Genomic DNA, 21,141 nt, shown 5'->3' on the forward strand with positions numbered 1-21,141 from the left:
ACACTGAGGTGGCTCCTGCTGCTTCTTCCTTTTTCCAAAGCATTGTGGCATAGAAAACACACACAACCCTTGCTACAAGATTTGAAAGAAGGCTGTTTTTCTCGGCTGCTTTTGCATCTCTTTGGGTGTCTTAAGATAGATTTGAGAATGTGAATGATTTTGTGTGATGTACACTTTACATAATAAATAAGCTTCTCCTAGAAAGATAGCCTACCATACCAGAATAACCTTAAGTGAAAACATCTGGCAGGCTAATTGTTCAATTTTATTGAGGGGCTATGGCAGCAGATCTTGTGATCCTTTGCTGTAAGCCTCCTTCCAGAGGTGTGAAAGCCATGCCACCATTGTGCGCTTTGGAGCTGCCAGCACAAATGACTGGAGATTCCATGTGCGCACCAGCAACTCCTGGGCACCATGCTGGAGACGGTAGTGGTAGAGGGGATGGTTCAGGGGATAATCAAGTTGGGGACCAGGCTGATAGGGAGGATCTTGTCTGCAACAGTGCATACTAAGATCCTACTTCCCTTTTCCTGACCCAACACACTGCTGAAGCTCCTCAGGCTTATACCAGCTAAATAACTGATCCACAGAGACCCCCTGGTGGCTAGGCAGCTTGTGGGGAGGTAATGTGGTAAGTTAAAAAAGATTTCTACTTACTTCTCCCAGGACTTCTGGTTGTCGTCCCCCATCATAGCCAGCAGTGCTTGCTCCATTGGTGGCACTGAATGCTATGGACTGGAAGGGGAAAGGAGTGGGCTCTTAATTGTCCTAAGCCTGCTGAAGTGTAAACTTGCCCTGTATTCATCTTGTGCTGCCTTTGGGTCTCCCCATCTATTTTTAAACCTGTTATGAAATTATTAGTGTCCTGTTCTAAGGTTCTATGACAAAAACTCATAGATATCTCTTGAGGTGACAGAGAGATGGGAGAATAGAGATAAATCTAGATGTCAGTAAGAACTCACTTAAAACTTATAGTCCACAATTGCTGATTTTTAAAAAGCCAGTAGCTAAACAGAGATTGCAGGAGTACACTGATAAGCTTGAGGACTGAAGAGCAAAGCAGAGCAGCAGTGCTGAGGGAGCTTTCTAGGGTAGAGTTTAATAAATGGGAAAGGGTGTTCAGATTAAACAGACCCCCCCCCATTACTCTGTTAAGTGGAGGGTCCATGTGGATTCTTAACTTTAGTGCTAACTAGATGGATCTGCTTCCATTCTGTGCCACAAGTCCAATATGCAACTGGCAAGTAACTTCTTGCCTTCTCAAGTGCCACATTTTTCCAAAGACAGAAATCTTCCTTTGTGCAGATATTTAAATGCAGAATGAGATTTTCACACAGCACTGCCACAGGAAGGCAGTGTTAGCACATAAGTCAGAAGGAGCACTCCTCCTGTAACATATAGTGACAATGCTTTCTAGAAAAAAGTATTTTAATGGAGGTAGTTCCAGAAGCAGCATGCAGTACAGGAACTATGTTCAGACAGCACAGGCTACCTCCCTTCTTCCCTTGAGGATAATGAATTGTAACACAACGGTGCTCATCAGTTTCCCACCTCAGTTTGTGAAGCTGCTATAATGACCGAGCAAGAGCCAAACATCCCCCAGCAGTGCAATATCTAGTGCCTGGAACTCCTTTTTATAGCTGCCAGGCAGAATTGATTCCTAGTGATAAATTCTGGCCTTGGATTACAGTACAGTTACATTTGATGAAATCACGCAAATGCCAGGCACGTGTTTAATTTTAATACCATGACATTTTGCTAACAGTAGTATTTTTTTCTCCAGAGGTTCAAGACTACACTGGACACTACGCTTCCCATGGTGGCTCTGATAGGACAGAAGAGTGCGCGCTCAAAGTATGGTTTCAAGTATATGACCTACATTCCCCTCACCACAGATCTGCCCCTAAGGCGGTACTGTCCTGCTAGATGATGGGCCGACAAATCGTGGCAAAGGCGGTTCATGTGGCTTCTTTAAATACAGCAATGCAGGTTGTTTGACAGGGGCCTTTGCTTTGATAGCTGCAACTTCAAATCTGAGGTGATTCTTGGTGCCTATTGCCTATCTTGGAAGGTGGCAGCATCAGACTAAAGCAAAGGTTTCAGGAAGCAGCGAGAGGTAGAAGCACATTAACACTGTGAATATGCTCCGAAGTGTTGTCTCATGATCAGTTGAGGTAGTTGATCTGTTAATGTGCTAGCCTTAACTGGTCCATTCCTTTGTAGACAGTAGGAACCAGGTAAATAATTTGGGTTAACTAAAGCATGTAAACATAGAATTGCCCCAAATACATATAAAGACGGGGTTGGGGCTCAGAACTGAAGTGAAATGAACAGTAAAAGAGGCATGTGGGTAAGGAGTGCATAGCCCTTTCCCCCACTCCCATCCTACTGTTTACCTTCCAGCAGCTAGTCTACCCAAGCTGCTTTTCTCTCATTTGGATTCAGATCTCAGCTGGGGAGAAAAGCATTTGGGAAATTGGCTGTTAAGATGTATGCTGTGAGGCATGATGATGCTAAATTTCAGCACTCCTTCCTTGTGCTTCCTTAAAATTGAAAGTTCCTTCCTGTGCAATTGTGGCAATTCCATGTCCTATGAAAATTTCCACATGGAAATGCCATCTCAGGTTTGGCCCACAGATAGTACATTAACTATCAATGTACATTAACAGATTGAGGCCCACATCCTAACCAACTTTTCAACACTGGCATAGCTGTGTCAAGGGGACATGTACTGCATCTGGCAGTGGAGTGGCACACATGGAGGCCTCCTCAAGGTATGGAAATGGTTGTTCCCTTTCTTTGGAGCTGCAATACCTTTACTTTGGCGCTGGAAAGTTGGTTAGGATTGTGCCCTAAGTGTCAGAGTTGCTGATCTGCTCACATTACCAACGTTTATAGAAAGAGAGAATATGAGGCATGAGTTCTGTGTGAGAGTGCACTGAAAGGGGAAACAGGCTTAAAATGGTGCATCAACCCTTATGGGCAGTTTCATTCTCCGATTGTCATTACTACTGCCCTGCAAATCTCCGCTGCATTTACAAGTGAAACTTAATGATACCTTTTAATCCAATGACAAGGGGAGAAGGCACAGTTTGCTCGGCAAAGATCCTAAAACCTTTTGATGGTGATTAATTTTTGGCTTCAACATAAGTTGAAGATTTGGACTGAGCATTCAGTTTCATGCTTGGTTCTGTGCAGTATTCTCTATTACATTTTTCTAGTCAGATTTTTGAAATAAGTACATAGTAGCTTGAGTTGTTGCATAATTTCTGTATTAGTCTCCAAGGAAATAACTGTGGCATTAATTTCAAAAATTACATTACTTGGTTTCAAAAAATAGTCACATTAATTATCCATTCACACATCTGAGTCAATGCTTTTGATTTACTAGTAAGCAGCTCCAGCTGTCCCTGAGCTCTGTGTGAACAAAAGATAATGCATGAACTGGGCACTCAGAGAGATGGCCAGCACCAATTCCCATGGTGGCAGCAGCATTTTATTTCCAGCTATCAGAACCACAGAAATTACTATTGGCCAGATCTGTGATGGTCTAGTTCACAGGTCAGCTGGTAGCCATGTGATGCAAAACCCAGGCATAGACTAGACAGCAGAAACTGACAAGAGCTCAGTAATCAAAGCCAGTCTACACTTTACAAGAATTGCTAACATTTCACAGTGTATTCTAATGCAGCCTAAAGCAGTAACTAAAAATAAGCCAAGTTCCCTGTGACTGACATACATGAAGAAACTGCTAAAAATAATCTTTCAATCTAAAACTAATCTGGAAAAATAAATTATGGAACTTTTGATTGCAAGTGTACATCTGTGGTAGAAAAGCATGAGGTGAATTGGGGAACCTCCCACATCCAGTGCAAACATATTTACAAGGATATCTGGCTTGGAGAAACACAACCCACCTACCAAGGTATGACAGCAGTTCGGGATGAGTTTTTTTCTGAACACAAATAAAACAAGTTGACATGTTCAAATGCTTCTGAACTTTCTCTGAGCTCTTCAATTGTGCTGAAAAGCATTTTCAAGCAGTCTGGACTCTTTCCACATCAGTGTGGAATGGAAGTTAATACCTGAATCAAGACGCGTCCTGCGAGTGAGATGTCTGTCAAAAGTGCACTGAAAGCATACTTGGTTCCAGTGTAGCGACACACACTGTCTCTGGCTGACTGGTGATAGCATATCCCTTTGACAGCAGGTAGACACATGAGGAGCAGCAACTGGACACCTAAGGGAATGCTGAAGGACCCAATGTACCTTCTTCCCCACTGGTAGAAGTCCAAGTGGCCACCCTTGCTCAGGAGACCAGTTATGCAGCTGCTCTCAACATAAGGTATTTAGTCCCTTGAGGGAGCTACAGTGGCACAAGCCTTCCCTCCTAAAAAATGCTACTCAAGTGACTGATGAGAAGGTTGCAGACATGCTCTTTGCAGCTGCAATTTGGTCTGAGGTAAATCTTTAAGCTGCTCTGCTAATCTAGAGATGGTGTTGTGTTCAGAAAAAAGCTGAGTCAGAAGTTAGTCTGAGTTGCTCAGGAGAGAATGGAAGACACAGAAAGCAGCCAAATGCTTCTGTGATCTAAACACAACATATTGCAAGCTTCTCAAGGCATTGCCTACTACTTGGGGGTCTTGCTTTGAGCCATCATTGAGATATGTGGCCTGCTTGGCAAGCTCTGAAGGGCAGCTTTGGGGGTCAGAGGGCGGGTCACGTTCAGTACTGAAAACCTTTCTGGTGTTTTTGTGCACGACCGAACAACAGGTTGATGCAGGTCAATCATTGTTTGGAGGTTTCTATCCACACTGGCTCTGAAGAGAAGAAATATAATACAATGAGTTAGTACAGCAAGTGTATTACTGAGTTGTCATCCTGCGCTCATCGGAAATGTCACAAGCATTGCATGCAAAACAAAACTGTTATAAATACAGAAGCTTCATACCCGAGAACACAAGACTGCTCTGCTACAGCACTAATAGTACAAGAATAAGGGTGACTGGCTTTCTACTGTGTGCAAATTATTCCTCTGCTAATTGAAGACCCCTGCTTTTGGGGGCATAGTATCAAGTAAAAAGAGGGGCGATTGCCCTACAGCAGATAACTTTTAAAAAGACAGCTGCTGTGTGCAAGTCAGGTCCTTCAATATTAAGGCCCAAGTATGTGTGGGAGAATTTGTGACATATGTTTCCCTATCTCTACATGCATAATTTGTTGTTTCACATACTTTGGCTGAGAGCCATCTGAACCACAAGAAAATTGTGGCTTCTACCAGAAACTGCTTTGCCCTTCTGTCTCTGTTACATGGAGTTCAACTTTGGTGTGAAGTGATGCTGTCACACTGTACATTTCTCTGCATTTGTGGCAGTACAGTATTGACTGCCAATGATAAAAGGAGTAAGAAAACACAGCACATGTGAGTGAAATTACACATTAGGGAGAGAGGGGGGAAAACATGCTAAGGGGAAGGTCATTCTGAAGGCAACTCCACATCTGGCATGAAATGTAGGTTGGCCTTGAGAGTTGCTCCCAGCTAGCCCTGGCTTAAATTAAAACACTGGCCAACCACAGCCAGGAGTCAATAGCTAGTGTCCTCTAAAACTTCAGAGATGAACATACAACCCATACAGTTGCTGCAAACATATTTACCAGGGCAAAACTGGAGCTACCTCCATGTTATGGTAAGCATGAGAGAGATACACATGTACTACGGAGGTGTAGGCAGCAAATTACTCCAAAGGGTAACAATGCTCAGAACCATGATTCAAGCCACCATTCCAACATCGGCAGACTATTGCCACATTCTTGCAGAAAATTATGTATGCTTAAATAATTGAGCTGAATGGGCAGAGTGCAGTCTAACTCTCCACAGGATTACAGCCATACTCTCAGAGCCAACAAAGCAGTCTTTATACAGTGCAGATTTCTTCTGTCTGTTTTAGCAAGTCAAACCTGATATTTGTGGATCCAATTGCTGCTGGTCCTGAAGTGGGTCTCCTTGTCAGCTTGCTGTCATTGCCATAAGGCCTATGCTTTGGTTCTGATGAGGTATCTGGTTTTCTGTGGAGACTTAGAACAGCAGTCTTCTCAACAATATGCTGCACCGCATTTCCATTCACAGTGGATGGGTTGATTGGTTCCAGGGAAGTTTCCTTTTTCAAACTGGGTACATTTAGGCGTCTGGCTCTGAGAAGCCCTACTGTTTCACCTTTTGTGGCTGCTGGAGAGGGACATTTTGGAGGAGAAGGTACCAAAGAGTGCTTAATAATTGAGGGTAATGCATTTTCTAGGGAATGAGAGGAATCTGAAATGCAATAGGAAAGAACACACATTTAGAAGCAGAGCTCTTCACCCAAGACTCTAACAGCCACTAGAGCTGAAAAGCCTTCACTGATATTTAACTGGCTTGAAGGTCAGGTATCCTTACTCATAGTAGGGCATGAAGAATGACTTAAACACCAGCCGATTCAAATGTGAGGAAAGGTTTCAACATTTTGGAGGGCTGAATCCAAACTCTTAATATTCAGGCTATATGAAGATACAGGTGTGCTCTGCCATCTGCAGGAGTTCCATTTTGTAACCGCCCCCCCCCCCGGTTAATTGAAACCGCAGATACCAGGAAACGCCTCCCCAACTCTCCTCTCCTCGCCTCCAGAGGGTCCTCTTAGCCAAGCAGAGGCCGTGCACATCTGTCTGTGGCCTCTGCCAGGCTCAAACTGAGCCTTACAGTAAAAAAAAGCAACTTCTGGTTTTACGGAAAAACTGGAAGCAATATTTTTAATGTCATTAGGATGTACGGGGAAGCCACTGAGAGCTTCCCCAAGCCTCCTAATGCCTAATAACTAGGGTATTAAAAACGGCACTTACGGTTTCATGAAAAAACCAGAAGTCACTTTTTTTTTTAACTGTAAGGCTTGGTCTGAGCCCAGCACAGGCTGCTGATGGAAGTGTGTGGCCTCTGCTGGGTTCAGAGGTCTCTCCGGGAGTGAGGGCCTCCAGAGAGGACGCACAGGTATTGATCCACGGATAAGTGAATCCGTGCATACGGGATCAGCAGATACAAGGGCTCCCCTGTATTATGGAAAAAGCTGTCTATTCTGGGCACATACATGGCATGCTGCATAGAAGTTGTATTCTGGTATGGTTTCCTCAAAGGCTCAGCTTTTGTTTCTTCCGAGTATACAATTTTTGTTTCCCTTCACAGTGCTACAGGATCTTATTCTAGACCAGTGTTCTCAAACTTTTTTTGGCTCTGAAGTCCTTTACACTCCTAAACAGACTCAGGGAGTCCCAATGGTGCATGCACCGAGTCTTGGGAGCTCCAGAGTCCTGGCCCATGCACAGAGTGGCATAATGCTGAGCAGATGGTGGCCTCTTATGGTGTGCTCATGGAGCCCCTGAAAGAGTCTCAGGGAGCCCTAAGGCTCTCCTAAGAGCACACTTTGATCAACACTGTTCTAGACCAACTAGATCACCCCTCCTGCAGTAACACTAGGAAGCAACAAGAAACCCAAAATACACTGGTCAAGGCAACACCCTTCTACAACAGCAATCCTCCCCCATTCTTCTTTGCATTTTTGAAAGCTGTGCCTCTCTTCAGTGTAGTAGTGCATATCTATCCAATTATGATTGTTTTAAGGATGACTAGTGCAGCTATTCTTCTCCCTCCCCCCACATTCTTTTTATTATGCCTACAATGGATTGGACACTTAAACTAGGGCTTGTGTGATTATTAAAGTTTGCATGCAGAAATGCAATCATCTGAACATGCCCTTTTTGCTCTGTACCTGATGATGACTGACAAAGATGGGATTGACAGGAGGAATCTGATGACATCTTTTCTAAGCTGTCCTCCTTCATGATTGCTTTCACATCTTCATCAAAGCTGTCACTCAGGCCATAGTCTTCTTCCTCCTCATCATCACTGTGTGTTATTTTTAATACCTGGGGGGGCTTCTCCCTTTGGAGGGCTTGCAGGCACCTGCCAGATATTTCATTTATTTGGTAAGCATTTCATCCTGCCTCATCCCTACAGCATGTCAGAACATATTTAAAACAAAACCCAAATCTAATGATATTAACGAATAAAGCCCAAGATATTTAACTACAGGAACTAACCAAGATAAAATAATCCACATTAAAAAAGACCATTGCGCTGTGGGAGAAACTTTACCAACATGAACATATTCATGTACTGCACCTCCAATCTAGCGGTAGGTGAGGGTAGCAATGATCTGCATGATATGGCTCCCAGGGAATCTTTTTCTGACCCTTGAAGATAAACTACCTCAGCCATGGGTTACAAGTGACAAATCAGTGCTAGTATGGAAAACCTCTGAATTTAAAAGTGAAAGGCAATTCCTCTGCATTGCCACAAGATGGCTGGAACGTTTATTGGTAAATCAGTGAGAACATAGAGAAAGCAGAATTTATTCATATGATAATCTAGAGCAAGGCTTTTCAGACAGTGGCATTGCGACACCCCAGCCTGTGGGTCCTGGCCTCTGCCCCCTTAAGGGGTGGGGGCAGTGAGGAGGCAGGGAGAAGACAGCGGCGTGATCCCCAGGGTTGCGCCGCTCAGGGGGGCTGCAGGGGCTTGGGTGCACTTACCCAAGCCTCCTGCAGCCTCCTGGGTGTGCGGGGAGCCCTGCGCAACCTTCTGCAGGGCTCCCAGCAGCTTCTGATGTGAAAGTGGAGCAATCACGCTCCACTTCCGCAAAATCAGAAGTGGAGTGCGATACTTTCACTTTCCTGGGGATCGCGCCGCTGCCTTCCCCCTGCCTCTGCTGCCTTCCCCCGTCCCCGCAAGAACTTAGAGCGGTTTTCAAATTCCTGGAGAGTTTGAAAACCACTGATCTAGAGCAAGGTTCTTCATAACAAGGAGTAGCCCTTGTGGAGGCTGAAGAGTTTCCATAACCTCATCCCTATGAACTGGGCATGTTTAGAATGGGTCAGAAGACATAATATGGAGTTGACCGCTATGCTTCATCACAACTGCAACTACATATGTTTGGGTTCACCAAGTAGTGGCAACGTTCCCTATCTTTTTCCTTTCCATGGAGAATTGATAGCATGACATTTACTTAATGCAAACATATTTGTCTTCTGAATGTTAATGCCACACAGAAGTTAAAATCAATTACTTAGGAAGTAAATTTCACAGATTCTAAAAACTCCTGATTCAGAGACTAAAGTTGAACTCTTACTGGTAATGATGCTGTCGCCAGATTTTCAGCTTAGCCAATATGTCTTCCCCATTTACACTCACAGTTTCTTCTGCGTCATAGTTATGTTCTGCTATATGGTGTTGTGGCTGGGACAGGTTCAATACTGGAGACTATGAAAATAGGGGAGTTATTATGAACCACATTTTTGTCTAAAAACTTATTACTGACTGCATGACATCTTAAGGCAGACAACACTGTTCACAACCATTATCTTATTTAAGGAATTCATCTAATCTTGGTCAGTATTTGCTGTGGACCAGGCCACTACTGTTGTGTCACAGAAGGTGGAGTCCATCAACTGGCAGACTGCTGCAGGCTGAGGGAGGAAAAGGCCAGTCCGCTCTCACAGGTGGCTTCCATGCCCAGCCCCATGTTGCTGACTTTACTGTGGGAGGTCTTCACCTCTCTCCCTCCTCACGTGGTCCCTTTAAACAAAACAGCAAATGCAGGACCTTCTGCTGGAGCAAGCCTCAGCAAAGGTAAGATTGTGCCAGCAGCAGGCCGCTGGCATGGGGGTTTGGTGAGGGTGAGGAGGGGTTTCATGGGCATTCCAGGGTGGGGGAGGACAGGCAGTGGGTGGACCGGGCCCAGGAGGAGGGTGGAACCAGCCTCCAACATTTAGGTCTGATCCTAAATCCCTTCCTGAGTAGCCCAGCCTAAACACTGATTTAGCTGACACAGATCTGACTCAGGGTAAGGGGAAAAAATATCCCCTTGCCCCAAGTTGCACCACAGCCACATCCAACTCTGCACTGGATACAGTGCAGGCCAGCCAGCCTGCCTGTTCCAGTGCAGGTTAGAATTAGGCTGCCTGTATATTCCTGCATTGTAACACTGACCCTATGCACAACATTTATTTTTCTTCCGGTGCAATCTTATGCATGTCTACTCACAACTAAGTTCCGAGTTCATTGGGACTTACTCCCACTTACATATGCACAGGATTGCAGCCACATTCTTTCACATACAATACAATACCAAGGCACAAATTCAGTTAAATACTTGGATCCAAATAGATTTGAAGTAGCTTAATCCTAAAGGTTTTGACTTAATGGTATAGTCCTATTGAACACCACTGTTTCAATCACATTTATTCAGCACTGATAGCATTAGAGAAAACTAGGTGTTAACATGGAAGTTCCATGAGTGACACTTCCCATGTTAAACCCTCCTTTCTTCAAAATTAGCCAAGGGTAAAGGATGAGATTGAATCTGGATCAAATGTGTGGCAGAGAGAAATTGGGGGGGGGGGAGAGATTAATACCCTTGTGCAGATTCTCCAATGCAAACCCCCCCCCCCAATCTCCAGATTTTGTGCCCATATGTTTCCTGCTCCATGCCTGATATTTCAGCGAGGGGGTTTTAAGTTTGGGAATTAGCTTGGGGCAAAACATTAGGCCTCCCTTTCCACCATGCTGCAGACCTGGATCCACAACAGCGGACTCTGTAGCTACTTTTGGAAAAAGAAAAAAAAAACCATGGGGAATTTGAATCATTGGGCTCCTGTAACATCTTCTAGAACAACAGACAGGCACTCAAAAGTACTCTTTCCACTGGAAGTTCATGGTTTGAAAATCTCCCACTCTCCATGTGACCCAGTCCTGAGCAGGGTCCCCTTGATCAGTCAGGTTGTTTTTTAAAGAATTTCCAGTTGGAAGTGTTCTTAAACAACAAGCATTTATGTGCACATCTAACACAGCCCCAGATTTGGCTCTTACAGAAAACAGAACCACCTCTGATGTTTTGTAGCTCAGGTCCTTAGACTAATGACTGATATTTTTTAATGTTTTGAGTTGACTTGTTTTTATCATGTTGTAAGTTGCCTTAAGTTTCTAACAGGAGAAAGGCATGGTAGAATTTGTTAATAGTAATGATTATGGTTGAATCCTCATTTAAAGGACAACAGCATTTTTAAAAGGCTTCTGATTTTCCATTTTGACCAGGTCTTTAATCCATGAATCCTGCCAACCTAGCAGTTTGAAAGCATGTAAAAATGTGAGTAGATAAATAGGTACCACTTCGGTGGGAAGGTGACAGTGTTCCATGCGCTTAGGCGTTTAGTCATGCTGGCCACATGACCATGGAAACTGTCTACGGACAACACCAGCTCTTTGGCTTAGAAACAGAGATGAGATGAGTCAGAAATGACTAGGCTTAACGTCGGGGGGGGGGAACCTTTACCTTTTTTATAATCCATGAAAGGCATATAAACTACCCTGCCCAGCATGCAAATGCTCCAACTCTGAACACAGAAGCAACAATTTGTATTATGGGCTGTTTCCCTCAATTTCTTCCTAGATCATGCCCAATAATGTTTCCTGTTAATGAGTTCCATCAATTATACCCAGATTTCTGATACCCAGATGTTGTTGTTGTTGTTGATGATGATGATGATTATTATTATTTCACATCTCAAAAAGAAGGAAGAGCTTGTGCAAAGCCAAGGTGATTCTCCTATTCTAATGGCTTCCTGAGCCTGAGCTGGCAATCGTCTCACACTTTGGATCACATTTACCTTCCCTTCCTGCTGACTTGATGTGCCAGCCAGTTCTGATGCAACTTGCACCTCTAGGGGAGGGGGGAGGGAAGGAGTGATGTGGCATGGTCTACACCTTATAGCTCTAGAAGCAGGCTGTGCAGACATGCACTTCATGTTCTCTGGAGTTAGTTTCTTCTAAGAAAGATTTTTTTCTCAATTCAGTAGACACCTCTGAAGTTTGTCTGGGATTAGCTTTTACTTCCTTAGAGCTTGTGTCAAACTGGCTTGCCAAAGAAGAAAGAACACATGAAAGAAAACCTACACCTAGTTTCTGTCTCCGTGCCTGAAGAGCTTTGATGGGGTTCCCACATATAACTCTGCTGACACCTGGTAAAAAGAAAATGAAAACGTTTTGTTCCAGTTTAACATTTCAGTCTTAATGTGCAATTCTATGCATGTCTACTCAGAAGTGGGTACCTGGGACTTACTCTCAGGTATTCCTGTATAACCGGGGTAGCCAAACTTGCTTGATATAAGAGCCATATACAATAAAATTCAGATTCTTGAGAACCACAAGAGAGATGTTTGAAAGCTGCAATATTTAAGAAGCATTTAAATTCTTAAATATATTTACTCTCCATTAACATTAAAATTTACATTTAAGCCAGTGGCCTCTCCATGTATACTTGGTAAATAATTGAACAGCTTGACAATGTTTAATTTACTTTTTTGAATAATTGTGATGCAAAAAGAAGCTCTATCAACATTTTAGAGAGTTGCAAATTCTATGTCAAAGATTCGAATGTGGCTTGTGAGCCACAGTTTGGCCACCCCAGTGCATAGGATTGCAGTCCTAAAAATTTCTCTCTTCTTCCAAGACATCCAATCTATTTTTATGCAATGACAGAGCAAGTTTACTTATGGAAAAATAGCACCTTAAAGTGGCACCTGTAGTGGCACCTTAAAGACCAACACACTGATTGTAGCATAAGTGTTTGTGAAATGGTTGTGTTTGTGAAATGGTGCAATTCCATTTCATCAGAGGCAAGCTAGACTGTGGACATATGAAGTGGACTGTAGAACACAAAAGTCTATGATATAATAAATGAGTTGACCTTTAAGGTGCCACTAAAGTCTTTGCTGGTTTTTGCAGGGACAGATTAACATTTGTTTATTCATTAACCATCCAAAGTTAGAAAAAGAAAAGAAGCAAATAGTTGCTCTTCTATTTTGGTTTTACTACTGGACCATTGACTATTTTTACACCACTGACCAGCTTGCATTTGTGAGCAGAGGTGGAGCTAGTGCCCAGCGTATCTCACTCAGCTAGTCAACATAGCATATAATTTGTCTCTGCAGGATTAATCAAAATAGCACAGCAGTTTAAACCTAGGACCAAGAAGGACATGGCACAGAAGATCCATATTCAATATCTCCCTTGGTTTTTAAAAAATGCTAATAGCAGCAGACACCAACTGGATTGGTTCTGTGGTACTGGGGAGGGGTGGTTAACCCTTTCCCTCTTTTCCCATATTAAAATCACCCCAAGGGGAAAAGCATACAAATGCCTGTACATCTCTTCCTGTGGAATAAATGGTAGAGAGTGGAAGAATTTATCTAGAAAATAGTACAGCAGACAAGGTTAACCTCTCCAGAATCATGGAGTCAATCTGATTTGGGATCTCCTCCATGGCTGCAATATTTTTTTTAATGCTGGAGATCTGTCACATATTTCTTGCATCACTTGTGCCCTTAAGCTTCATAGGGAACCTTCAGGGTGAGGACAAAAAGACTCCCCACATTTCCAGTTTCATCTTCATTTGTATTTACATTAGGCTACAGACCAGTTGAGGCAGGCAAGCCACTCCAGGCTACAGGCCAGGTACTCATGAATTCTTGTCCCCTGGAAACACCCACACTGGTGCTTTGGAGCCCAGAGAAAGTCCTCAGGCACTTCTTTTTCCCCTATCTCATGAAGAAAATGTAATGTTACTACTTTTTTCTTGAAGCAGCTTCTGGCCAAGTTATGTTGCTTGTCCTGGAAGGACAAGGACAGTGTAAGGTCGAGGTATTCAATCTGTGCGTCCCGCCTCCCTAGTGAGGCGTGACTAGCCTCCAGGGGCGTCACCAGGCATCTCAGGGAGAGAGGTGGCTCTGCTCAGCTCAGCTGCAGCCTCCTGACTTGCTGCTTTTCCAAGGCTGAGGTGAGTGGGGCAGTGTGAGGTGAGGTGGGTGCAACAGTGTGAAACATGGTGGGGGGAGGTGGGAGAGAAGGTTGGCTGGGCAGGCAGAGGTGCCGCATCTCATCATGGAGCTCTCTCCATGTGCAACCTCTCCCCAAGGACTACATTTCCCAGTGTGCCCCTCGCTCTGGGCATCCTGGGATTGGGTCAAGGCTGGAGGAGAAGAGTGCGGAGGTGCTGCATCTCATCAGCACAGGACACGCTCCTGGCAGGCTTCAAACTGGGAGCGCTTTCCTCTGCTTGGGAAGGAGGTAGCCCAGCCTGCTCTTGGGAGTGGTGTCCAAATGCCCAGTCTGCATCACTCCGTCTTGTCTGGGAGGAATAGGGGTGGCACCTGCATGTTGGGGTGTATGTGTGTGAGCATGTACTTCGGGGGTAAGTTGTAATCTTGCTCTATGTAGCTGCAATCCTAGTCGCACTTTCCTAGGAGTAAGCCCCATTGACTCAAATGGGACTTACTTTTGAGTAGACCTACATAGGCTTGGAGTCTGTGTCAGGTTAACTAAGGATCCTCACCTTTCTCTTTTTCTTCCCCCTTCAAAAAAAAGAAAAAAGCCACTCTTGATGACTTTGTCTCCAAAAATGGATTAAAAAATAAAAAATCATTCCTTTTCAGCCACCCCCTTTTTCCTCCTGCCTCCTTTTTTTTTGGGGGGGGGGGTGCTACTTCCCATGTTAGCTGCTATTGTAAGACAAAAGGCACAATCCTAGCTAGGTCTACTCAGAAGTAAATCCTATTGTGTTCAATGGGACTTACTCCCAGGAAAGTGAGGTTAGGATTGCAGCCACAGTCTCTGGGTCTCAGTTTGCATCAGTTTGCAATTAGCAGATGCACACAAAACAAAGTCTTCTCCTCCCTCAGCAAATTCATCACTTCCCCCCTCCCTTTCCAAACCCCTCCAGGTGTGCTGCTAACAAACTCAGGGCACAAGCCTAACCAGGTCTACTCAGAAGTAAATCCTATTTTGTTCAATGGGGCTTACTCTCAGGTAAGTGTGGTTAGGATTGCAGTCTCAGAGCGCTGGCAGCTGTTTTTTTGTTTCTAGTGTTTAATTATAACACCTTCATCCCCATTTTGGGGTTAACTGAGGTAAGGTGAAGGATCAGGGGAGCAGCGGGCTGGAAAAGTTTGAGAACTACTGGTGTAAGGGCTGCTTAGTTGTGAATAGAAAAAACAGGATATGACATATCTTCAAGTAGCTGGGGAAGGGGAGAATAAACAGTACCCAACAGAAGGTAGATTTAAAATTAAGCAGCAAGGGAAGGAGTGGAAGGAGTAGGAACACTATAGGAGCTTTAGTTCAGGATTCATTGGATCTACCCTGTAGTCCATAGAAATGTCTGAATTAGTGGAATAAATGAGAACTTTCTATGCCCATCCTCCTATGAGTGCTTCTGCAGACTTCAAAATCATTATTATTTATTTTTCACGTTTTCCCCTCCCTTCCTCCAAGGAGATCAGGGTGGTGTACATAGTTCCTTCCCTCCTTTTGTCCTCACAACAATACTGTGAGGTAAGCTGGGCTAAGAGATAGTGACAAACCCAAGGTCACCCAGAAGCTCATGGCTGAGCAGAGATTTGAACCTGGATCTTCCAAGTTTAACACTGCACCATACTGGCTCTCAATGTGAAATATGGACTTCAGTGGTATTTGACTTTCCACTTGGTTATCTCAAATCAGAAAAATGGAGCTAAGTGGCAATGCCTTTTACACACCATACATATTTTCATATCCTTATTCAGAGAAAGATCTCGACAGAAACAGATTTATGGAAATTTCTATGTGATACTTGTACTACTCAAAGTACTGTACTTTGTACCTGTCACTCAAAAAAACTTTCTTATTTAACAATTCCCATCTTTTTAAAGATGTTACTCAAAAGACTTGGGGCACATTTACAGCAATGCAGAGAAGCTCCTTTTAGAATGGAAGTGTTCTGACTGCTCATCCTTGCATGGTGGGAGGGATCACTTACGCAAACAGAACACTCCTTCTGTTCTTGGAGGGGCTTTCTATTCATGGAGTGCACTTTCGTTTGCAATTTGAGAACAATCCATGTTTGCAGAAGCGCTACTCTGGATATTAGCCAACATACCAATATCATCTGTGCATCTCCATATTATTTTAAAAGGGAGAGTTGGGTTTAGGAGATGGGGGGATTATCTCCATTACCATGTGTCAAATCACTGGAATCATCTTCAGGCAATGTCTCATCACAAATAGTGGATTCTGGGAGGTTACTGCTACCAGAGAGCAAATGAGCAGTAAGTGACCTTTGTGCAGTCTGAGGTCTGGAAGCTGACAAGAAATTAGTTGGGACAGCAGAGCTTGGTCTTCTTGTCCCTGAAAGAGAATCTAAGGGGAAGGAGAAGCTCCATAAGATATTGCAAGCGACACATAAGACAGCATACAAACACAATGAACAAAACTACAACAAATTGTTAAATCAACAGGCAAAACTTATTTTTCCTATTCTAAAGAAACCTGAGTGCTTCTGCTTTCTTTTGTTTGACCTCTAGGACAAGGGTTAGCTATGTGAATCTCTCAAGCTACTTCTGTAGTAGCCCAGGGCTGCTCTTATTACCATGTGATGGAGTGCAAGGTTTCTTCACGGTCAATATCAACTTTTGGTCACTGTGCAGATAAACATGAATATTTGTCATTGCATATCAGTGTTGTGTACCAAAGATTTGCAGTGAAAGAAAGAGTATGCAGTCATTATGGGCTTCAAAATAATAAGGAATTTGAGAACAATCCATGCTTTTTAGAGTGGGCTCTAGGTTTTTCACATGTAGGTATAATTACAGACTGTAAGTTGCACATTACATATAAAATCAGTTTTGGCATCCACAGTTCTCTCATTTCTTGTATATTTCCAAATACTAGATGTGCTGCTCACCTCTGTTATAGCTTAACTCAGTGTTTCTCAAACTGCGGGTTGGAACCCACTAGATGGGTCTTGAGCCAATTTTAAGTGGATCCCCATTCATTTCAATATTTTATTTTTAATATATTAGACTTCATGCTACCATGGTATGTGACTGCATCTGGGGAAATGATAGATCTGTACTTTTAACAAGCTAATATGTATATTCTTTTAACAATGATATTAAATGGGACTTACTCCTTGTTAAGTGTAGGTAGGACTGCAGCCTAGAATTGTTAAAAATTTTCCTACTTGATGATGTCACTTCCAGTCATCACATCACTTCCAGTGGGTCCCAACAGATTCTCATTCTAAAAAGTGGGTCTCAGTGTTAAATGTGTGAAAACCACTGGCATAAGTTATTTGTGCCTATTGTTACACCAATGTACAATGTTGTTACACCATTTTAAACCAGAATAAAGAAACTCCAGCACAAACCTTGGCTGAGTTTCTCATAATCTAAAGAAAGTCTCATTAAAAGAACAATGGCAGGTTCACCAAAGAACACAGCACAATGCAGGTCATTAACACCAGAATGAAATGTGATACAAAGGGCTACTGAGCCTTATTAAGTTATTGTATAAATGGATGGGTAATTTAAATATGGTGATCACCCAGCTATGAGAACTTGTAGGATGCCTGCTTCCTGAGTAATGAGCTTCATCACACTGGTGTAGCTAGAGGAGGGGCAGAGCACTAAGTTTTGCAGGGAGCCTCACTGCAGCATGCAAGCAGCTCCTCCCCTCCCCTTTGGAGCCATTTGGGCTGGGGGGGGGGCAAAATGGAGATTTGTCCCAACGGGAGGGGGAGGAGCCGCTTGCACGCTGCGGGGAGGCTCCCTGCAAAACTTAGTGCCCTGTCCACCCTCTAGCTATGCTAGGGCTTCATCACAAACAATATAGGTGATGGGCTAGACATCATCCAAAGGCTAATGTTATGAATCACTCCTGCTAATCATTCCACTAAGAGTATTACTAGAGGTGCGAATAGATGTGATGGCATGAGACCTATTTTCCCCTGACAGGTTGTGAAGTAGGGAGGGGCCAGCAATTTCAGAAGAAAAAGTGGCAGGGAAGAGGGATGCTGAACCTTTCCTTTACCTAATGCTTCTTCCCTACATGTAGATTAGCCCTTTGTAGTAGCATAGCTGGACAAGCCAGCACCAGGGGCAGGGTAATGTAATGACTTTGTGCGTCACCCCCTGCATCATCACACCCCCTGCATCGGGATGTCACCTTCCCCCCCCCCCAATCTGAAATGGCTTAGATTTGGAGCCAAAAGGGCACAGGGACAGGCAGGAGGGCCCATCAGGCAATCGGGCAGCAAGTGCTGCGCAGCCACCTGTGGAGAGCATGGCAAACCCACGGAATGCTGGGGTGGGCAACCCACCCACCCCTGCACCAGGCTCATTACACTACTGACCCTTTGTCTCTTAGCCAGATGGTGAGAGCAAAACTAAGCTAGGTAAAAAGAAACACAGCAGGAAGGGGGCAGAGAGAGGAGAAAGCAGCAGGTCCAGGACGAGTTCAGCACCATAATCCTCCCTTTTCTTCAGTTGAAGTCACCCACATTCATCCCTCCCTACTTGTCAATTGTTTGGCATGCCATGCATTTGAACACAGAGGTCTGCTGCTCTCACATCTAGCTCTGCCCTTACACTCCTGCTCTATGCAAGACCCAAGTGATTACTCATTCTCCCCCTAAGCCAAGCCTGCTTCAGTGTGCACGTTCTCTTCAATTGAAATGTTACTGCTAATAAGAATATGCCTTGCAAAATAATTTAGTATACCCAAACCATATGCTTCTTCCAGGAAGTGTCCATCTTTTATGGACTCCTTGACCATTAGCCAGTCCTTGTTCATCTTGCATGGGAAAGGAAGGGCAGTTTGGCTTGCTGGAATTTCATCCAAATACTTCAAATGAGGGATGAGTTTTTTTATCTCAGCTCTGTAGTTGTAATCTGAAACCTGGGAAAAAGTTTCAAATCAGAAAATTCCTGAATGCAGTCATTTCACCCACAGTCTTGAGACAAAATCTGAGAAATGAGCAAGAAATCAATCAATCAATCAATCAATCAATCAACAGTATTTATATACCGCTTTTCAACTAAAAGTTCACAAAGCGGTTTACAGAGAAAAATCACATAACTAAATCGCTTCCTGTCCCAAAAGGGCTCACAAACTAAAAAGATGCAAATGAATACCAGCAGACAGCCACTAGAACAGACAGTGCTGGGGTGAGGTGGGCCAGCATTCACATGCAGCATTCAAAACACAACAGCAAATGTACACATGGTCAACTTCTGATTTCCATTTTTTTCTGTATGAGAAATTTTAATTTTAATTATGATTATGAGCACTTTTCATGCTCATAATTAAAAAAAACAGAACCAAGTACAACCTTTTACAAATGTACCCTAATGTTCAGGTCCTGTCCTTAGACAACATTCACTCTAGTTTCACTGTGCCCTTTTAACTATTATGTGAGTAATCTGATTACGACATTGCTCAACCAACTGTCCCAGCCCACCACACAGTGGCATCCCTGGGAGGGGGTGCAGGTGGTGCAGGCCGCACCATGTGACGCGCACGGGGGTGTGTGACACGCTAAAATCACGGTGGTTAGGAGTAATACCGGCATGTTATATACCGTTGGATGCGGAATGTCCAGCAGAATGCAAAGCAAAAAACCCAGAGTGAAATATCTCCTCTCCATCAAAAGTTATGGCCAAAAAACCAGAGAACAAAAAATTCATGAAGCCCTATGGAAAATGAAACTGAGCTGTACTGTGCGTTTACCCGTGGATAGGTAACCTTGCCTTAGTCTGAGGGCAGGCTGAGAGGAATCCAATGACACCAGAATGGTCCTGATTCAATGAATGCAGCCCCCAAAAACACCTGAGAAGGAAGTCCCTTCCTTCAAGCAGATGAATGTATTGAGCCCTATGGAAAGCGAAACTAAACCTCACGGTCGCATTTACTCATGAGTAAGCAAACGTGCCTTGGCTGGTGTGGAAGATCAGGTGAAGGAGAGTACAAGGCTACCAAAATGCTCTGATCCTATGCACCTGGAGCTAAACAAGTGCTCCAGAAAGCAGCCTCCCCCCCCTTTAAAAAGGATCAAAGCAGAGGCTTCGGCTGATAAGGTGAACTTTATGGAGACTTGCAAAGCCAGGTGGATCCTGACAGTGATCTGGTTTAAACAGAAGTTCTTAAATTGAACTGGGTCCTGGGTAGGGTTGAAAACCTTACTGGTTTTGGAGGGGGGGGGGGTGTTATTGCAGGCAGGCTACAGAGGAAATTCACTGGTGGACCAGGGCTGGCTTCTGCGTATTTATTTGTTTTACTTTAATTATTTATACTTCTCTGTTTTAATTTGCCTGATGATGTCACTTCCACCATGACATCACCTCTGGTGGGTCTTGGACAGATTGTCATTCTAAAAAGTGGGTCCCAGTGCTAAAAGTTTGAGAACTGCTGCAATAAGGTGTTAGTAAGTTGACAACCTGGGGTGGGTGGATGACATTCAGAAGTGTCAGGCTGCAGCCTCTTTGAGTAACTCTATGGATTTTGCACAACGCGTTTTTTGTTAATCACGCCGAGTCACAGAACGGAATTAACTCGGACAAATAGAATCTACCTGTAATATCATCATGTTATATATCAATCAATGCATAATTTCATGCAGAATGTGTTCTCTTTCTTCTATCAAACGGTATAGCCAAAAACCAGTGGGGGCGGAATGATGGCACATCAGCACACCCACCACATGGAGTGTTGCCCCGCCCACTGCATGGGGGGTGATGCACTGGCATCCCGCACCGGGTGATGCGAACCCTAGTGATGCCACTGCTACCACATATGCTCCAACCAGGCTTTTCTGCCCCTCTGGGGAAACAGCTATGTTCTTTGTGTCACTAGCACACACTTTTGTATACAGCTTTGATTCCTACCTCTCCATCTCTTACCACGCTATTGCCAAGACCTGCACATTCCTCCATGCCAACATCACACTGCCAATGGAAAGCTGGGCAGAGAAAACCTAACTTGTGCTGGAACAGGCATGCCAACTGGCCTATGCTGTATCCAGTGTGAGTGTCAAGCTCTGATGCCTTATACAGAACTTAAGAAGCATGTGGATGCGGGAGAACCCATGGACATTATATATCTGGACTTTCAGAAGGTGTTTGACACGGTCCCTCACCAAAGACTGCTGAAAAAAACTCCACAGTCAGGGAATTAGAGGGCAGGTCCTCTCA

At 43.9% G+C, this 21,141-nt stretch overlaps 2 protein-coding genes across 4 annotated transcripts in view; one reads left to right on the forward strand and one right to left on the reverse strand.

The window, feature by feature from the left end:
• LMNTD2 (lamin tail domain containing 2) overlaps positions 1 to 3,974 on the forward strand; it is an 87,055-nt gene extending 83,081 nt beyond the window's left edge. For all 3 annotated transcript variants that reach the window (XM_066610874.1, XM_066610867.1, XM_066610882.1), the window contains one exon: positions 1,784 to 3,974. In XM_066610874.1, the coding sequence (XP_066466971.1) occupies positions 1,784 to 1,930 (147 nt within the window). In that variant the 3' untranslated portion in view covers positions 1,931 to 3,974. The remainder of the gene's footprint in view (positions 1 to 1,783) is intronic.
• A 656-nt stretch (positions 3,975 to 4,630) lies between these two features.
• Positions 4,631 to 21,141, reverse strand: part of LRRC56 (leucine rich repeat containing 56) — a 40,466-nt gene continuing 23,955 nt past the window's right edge. Inside the window, exons 6-12 of the mRNA XM_066619567.1 lie at positions 18,673 to 18,850; positions 16,130 to 16,312; positions 12,035 to 12,099; positions 9,213 to 9,343; positions 7,794 to 7,987; positions 5,959 to 6,310; positions 4,631 to 4,820 (exon numbers count right to left, since the gene is read on the reverse strand). Coding sequence (XP_066475664.1) covers positions 4,631 to 4,820; positions 5,959 to 6,310; positions 7,794 to 7,987; positions 9,213 to 9,343; positions 12,035 to 12,099; positions 16,130 to 16,312; positions 18,673 to 18,850 — 1,293 coding nt within the window. The remainder of the gene's footprint in view (positions 4,821 to 5,958; positions 6,311 to 7,793; positions 7,988 to 9,212; positions 9,344 to 12,034; positions 12,100 to 16,129; positions 16,313 to 18,672; positions 18,851 to 21,141) is intronic.

Source organism: Tiliqua scincoides, chromosome 1 (assembly GCF_035046505.1).
Source record: "Tiliqua scincoides isolate rTilSci1 chromosome 1, rTilSci1.hap2, whole genome shotgun sequence".
Lineage (NCBI taxonomy): Eukaryota > Metazoa > Chordata > Lepidosauria > Squamata > Scincidae > Tiliqua > Tiliqua scincoides.